At 63.1% G+C, this 5,094-nt stretch overlaps 1 protein-coding gene across 1 annotated transcript; it reads right to left on the bottom strand.

Moving 5' to 3' along the window:
* Nucleotides 1-271: 271 nt before the first annotated feature.
* On the bottom strand, nt 272-1,965 carry FGF4 (fibroblast growth factor 4). The gene is given in 4 exon segments (XM_055308764.1): nt 272-448; nt 988-1,091; nt 1,627-1,917; nt 1,920-1,965. Coding segments are annotated over 4 exon segments (618 nt in total).
* Nucleotides 1,966-5,094: the final 3,129 nt, after the last annotated feature.

The following is a 5,094-nucleotide window of genomic DNA, read 5'->3' as shown; positions in this document are numbered from 1 at the left end:
TGACAACTTTTTGAGAAGTTAAATAAATCCAGTGGAAAGGTCTTCACCGGTCTTACTAGAAAACTCAGGGTTGGGGTTTTTTTTCTTTTCTTTTCTTTTTTTTTTTTCTCCAGAAAAATACAAAACACACCCACAGAACCATAAATAATTTGGTGGCGATATATACACATTTAAATAATTAATTTAAATATCTTACACCTACTCTGGCATTAAATTGTCCATCTGGAGAAAGTCTCCTGAGCATTGGGAAACTGAGGCAGGATGCCTGGAGTCACAGCCTGGGGAGGAAGTGGGTGACCTTCATGGTGGGGGACACTCGGCTCCCTTTCTTGGTCTTCCCGTTCTTGCTCAGGGCAATGAACATGCCCGGGTACCTGTAGCACTCGTAGGCATTGTAGTTGTTGGGAAGCAGGATCTCTTTGAACTTGCACTCCTCGGTGAAGAAGGGCTGGGAGGGAGAAGGGACAGAGTCAGGTGGGGCCACCTCCTGGCCAAGGAACCCTGAGGGCCACTTGTCAGGGGCTCCTTTCTGGCCCAGCCCTGATCTGGTTGAGAGAAGTTGAGGTGCCAAGACCCCCATAGGGTGAGAAGACCGAGGTGACCAGCCCACAGCAGTTGGTGCTCCAGCCACCTGCTCAGCACCTGGCGGCCAGAGAATCTCCTACCAGAGACTGCAGTCCTGCCTGCTGGAACCCACCGGAGAGAGGCTACATACAGAGAAGGCCTGGTATTGGCACCTCTTAAAGGACTAGGAGGTGCCATGCGGGGATGGCAGAGACCTCATTGTTCCTGTCTTGGGTCTCTGCCCCTTGTTTGGACGGCCTGGGTCACCCGCACAGCCTCAGAGTACTTGTGTTTGGGGGGGAGGTGCCAGTCCTGTGACCCACCAGTCCCACGATCCGGGCTCCAGGCATACACAGGCCGGCCTGGAAGACTCCGGATCCTGCCCGTACTGCCGGGTGCTCTGCTGGCCCTCGCGGTACTCACCGAGCCGTACAGCTTGCCCTTGCTGCTCATGGCCACGAAGAACCGGCTGGCCACGCCGAAGATGCTCACCACGCCCCGCTCCACCGGCGAGAGCTCCAGCAGGCCTGGGGGCGGGGCGCGGGTCACTCCCGGGCAGGGGACCCTGGCCCGCCCCAGCCGTGCCGGAACCCCCTCGGGCTGCGGGCCACCGGGACCCCCGTTTCTGGGGGCGGGGGTGGATGTAAAGGGGCCCCGGAGCCCGGCGTGCGCGGGTGCGCACCGGCTGGCCTCCCGACCCGGCCCCGCGGCGGCCGCGCCCAGTCCCGGGCAGCAGGAGCCGGGTGGCTCCCGGGGCCCCCGAGCCGGGCCCGACCCGGACGCGCTTCTCGGCCCCGCGGGCGCAGGCGCTGGAATTCGGCACCCAGAGCCCGGGCTTCCGAAGGCGGGGAGGCGGGGCCCGTTCGCCCCGGTGCGCAGAGACAGTCGCCGCCGGACTCCGGGGCCGCGGACGCCTGCGTCCCTGCGGGGAGGGACCGGAACCGGAGTCCGTCCCGGTTCCCACGGCCGCCGGCAGGTGCCAGCCGGGGCCTCCGCGTGCGGGTCGGAAGGGGCGGCCGCTGCCCGGGGCCCCCACCCTGCGCGCCGGCGCGCCCCACTCACTGTCGCTCGTGTCCGCGTGCACGCCGCCGATGCGGCCGTCGGGGAGCACCTGGAGGTGGAAGCCGATGCCCACGTTGCAGTAGAGCCGCCGCAGCCGCTTGATGCCCAGGAGGTAGTCGCCGGCGCCGCTCTGGACGGCCGCCTCCTTGGGCTGCGCGGCCACCGGCAGGCGCGCCAGCGAGCGCACCACCAGGCTCTCCCAGCGGCGCTCCAGCTCGGCGCCCAGCGTGCCGTTGGGGGCGGCGGGGGCGGCGGCGCCCCCGCGGCCGGCCCAGGGCGCCAGCACCGCAACAGGACCGCCGGGAGCAGCGCCGCCGCGGCCGCCCCGGGCCCCGCCATCCCCGCCCTCGGGCCGTGCGCCCGGGAAGCCGCGGGGCCGAGCTGCGCCTGTGGCGGCCCGCGGGAGCGCACGGCCGGGACTCGGTGCGGAGCGCGCGGCCGCAGGCGGAGCGGGAGGCGAGGCACGGGGCCCCCGGGCGCCGGGGCTACCCGGGCTGCATGGAGCGGCGGGCGGCGGGGCGGGACGCGCGGCCGGGCTGGGACCCTGCGGAGCGGTGCGCGCCTCCCTGCGCGCTGGGCCGGCCGCCGCCGAGCCGCTATATATAGCCGGGCGCCCCCTCCTACTCCCGCGGGGGGCCGTTCGCGCTCGCCTGGGCGCCCGGGGCGCTGTGGCGCTCGCGGCCGGTCGCAGGCCGCCTGCCAATCAGGGCTGGGGGAGGGGAGGCGGCCGGGACGAGCGCCGCTAGTGCCACCTGGAGGGTCCCCGGCCCCCACCCCGGGCTCCGCGGGCTCGCCGACCTGTTGGTCCCGCCCCTCGCGTCTCCTCCGCTCCTGCCTTCCAGCCAAAGTTTTGCCTTCCGCACTTTGTCCCCGCCGGTCCCCTTCTCGCCTCTGCTTGAGCCGCTTGAGTGCTGCCCGAAGCGGGCACCCTCAGGGCCCAGCAGCCACCCCTGGCGCCCGGACTCTCGGGACTCTCCGGAACCTGGTTCCTTTGCTGGAACCATGCAGACCCGCCTGGGTTTTGGGGGTAGGTTAGAGTAACCAGTAAGGCGAAAGGTGGGAGGCTGGGGGCAGGTACGCGTCCCCTGCACTGGGGCGGATGCAGAGATGGAGTTCTGCAAGCCAGGTAGAGGCATCCCCCAGCAAGGTGCTTCCAGTGGACGCTGCTAAGGGAATGCAAGGCGGTGAGGCGGTGGGGGTGCGCCCAGGAGAGGCCACAGCCTTGCACCTTCTACGTGCTGCCTCCTCCATGCAAGGACAGGTGGCAGGGCTCAGGGCCATACAGGACATTCACGGCCCCCTCCCCTCTGATTCGCAGGAGGAATAGTCAAGTGCTGTAGCTGGAGGCCCTCACCCGTATGGGACCCAGGCCAAGCCTCTGGAGCACCACACTCTAGACATCTGCTGTCACCACTCCCCACTGTGCGCATTATGGCCTGATGAGGGCGGGACTCACCAGAGGCCCAGCTAGGTGCTGGCTCACCTAGGTGTGAAAATCCCTGTTTTCTGTGGTACCTGAGGAGCCTTGCTGCCATCTCCCAGCAGGTCCTGCCCAGCCATAGCTTTGGGGAGGGCTTGGAGCCCACCCCAACCCCTGCTGCCACCAGTGCTTGTGACCAGAGACACCCCCAGGCCATTTCCATTTCGTCCTCTCTCACCTCCTACCCCATTCCTGCAGGAGGACCCCTTGGATCAAACCTCTGAACTCTGCTAGAGCTCACTCACCCCGCTGGAGGTGACCTGGGAGATTTGGTGTTTCTGTCCTGAAACCCCGGGGGCAGGGAGGCTTGGCAGGACCAGAACCAGGTCTCCAGCCTCTCCCACGAGGCTTTTTGCTCCTCTCTGTGCATGCAGCCTGCTGGAGCAGCGCCCACCCAGGCAGGGGCCTTCCTGGGCTGTCGGCTCAGGCTGCTTTGGGGTCCCTGGACCCTCCAGATGAGACTTCAGATCTGGATTATTCTGGGGGGGCACAGGTGTAGGGGACTGAGAAAGTCCCACAGTAGGTGCTCAGGAGGTGTTCGCGTGAATGGCAGCCTGGCTCGGGGCAGCTCGGAGCCCCCTCTACCCACAGACCCTCCTGTTCAAGTGGCAGCACCCAAGCCCTTGCTGCGCCTGGATGCTGAGGAGATAGCAGTGTCGGGGTGCCAGGGAGGTGGCAGGGTCGGAGTGCCGGGTCCCCCCACGGAAGCTCCACACTGGCTTTTTTTCTCTTTAATTTGAAGCAACAGATGCACCAAGGTGACTAATGTTTGCAGATCCAGCCTCCTTGAGGACTTGAACCAGGCCTTGCTCACACCCCATGGGCCCCCATTTACCAAGAATCTGGGATCCAAGGAAGTGTGTGGGGCCCTGTGGAGGTTCTGGGCTCTCAGCCTCCTGCTTTGAGTTTGAATCCAGCTCTCCCTGTTGGCCCTGGAACGCTGGCTGTTTCACTTCTGATTGTGCTCAGGGTCTCCATCTGTAAAATGGGCACCACCGCAGCTATTCCTGGGGCTGAGGTCAGAACAGTGGGTCCTTTGGGGGCAAGTCCCATGGAGGTTCAGACAGGGCCTGGCTCACAGTAATGGGTCAAAACTCACGTGTCCTTATCCTGTGGGAGGCTCCAGCTTGCATCATTGCCAGGGATGAGAGCCCTCCTAACTGTGACCTCTAACCTATAAACCCAGCACGGTCATGTCTTCACACGGATCTCTTCTTCCTCCAGGAGTGACTGGGCTTCTCAGAACTACCAGCTCAGCTCTTAAGAACTCACTTGGCTTACTACTACTACTACTACTACTACTACTACTACTACTACTAGAGGAGGGCTGTATGTAATTCAGTCCCCGTGCTGGGGCGAACAGCAGCACAGCCCAGGCAGGGCTCTGGGCATGGGGGGACTTTGCAAGCCACCCCCCCTCACTGCTTTCTCTGCCTGCTTCCCTCTCTCTGCATGGCCCTCACAGTAGAGCCTCTGCAAATGTCAAGGAGAAGGGTGAGGCCATTGGTATAGACATGTCTACACCAAGCCAAAACACCCCAAGAAACAGGTGACACCTGCTTTCTTTCGGACATCCCAAGCTGGAGCAGATTCAGTCTGTTTCTTGTAGCCCCCCCTTTTTTTTATTGTGGTTAAATACACAGAACATAAAACTTTCCATCAGTCATTTTTAGGCACACAACTCAGTGGCGTTGAGCACGTTCACGTTGTTGGGCAGCCATCACGGCACCCATCTCTGAAACTGTCCTCTTCGCCAGATGAACTCAGCCCCCACAAACACTAACCCCATCCCTTACCTTGTCCCTACTAAACACCAACCATCATTCTCCTGTCTGTCTCCATGAATCTAACTCCCCTAGGGGCCTCATGCGGGATTTTGCTTTTTTGACGAGCTTCTTTCACTCAGCATCGTGTCCTCAGGTCCATCCATGTGGTAGCAGGTGCCAGAATGTCCTTCCTTTTCAAAGCTGAATAACAGTCTGAGGTCT

This window comes from Nyctereutes procyonoides, unplaced genomic scaffold (genome assembly GCF_905146905.1).
Source record: "Nyctereutes procyonoides isolate TBG_1078 unplaced genomic scaffold, NYPRO_anot_genome, whole genome shotgun sequence".
NCBI classification, from domain to species: domain Eukaryota; kingdom Metazoa; phylum Chordata; class Mammalia; order Carnivora; family Canidae; genus Nyctereutes; species Nyctereutes procyonoides.
The sequence above is the reverse complement of the archived record's forward strand: the minus strand, read 5'-3'. Positions and strand labels throughout refer to the sequence as shown.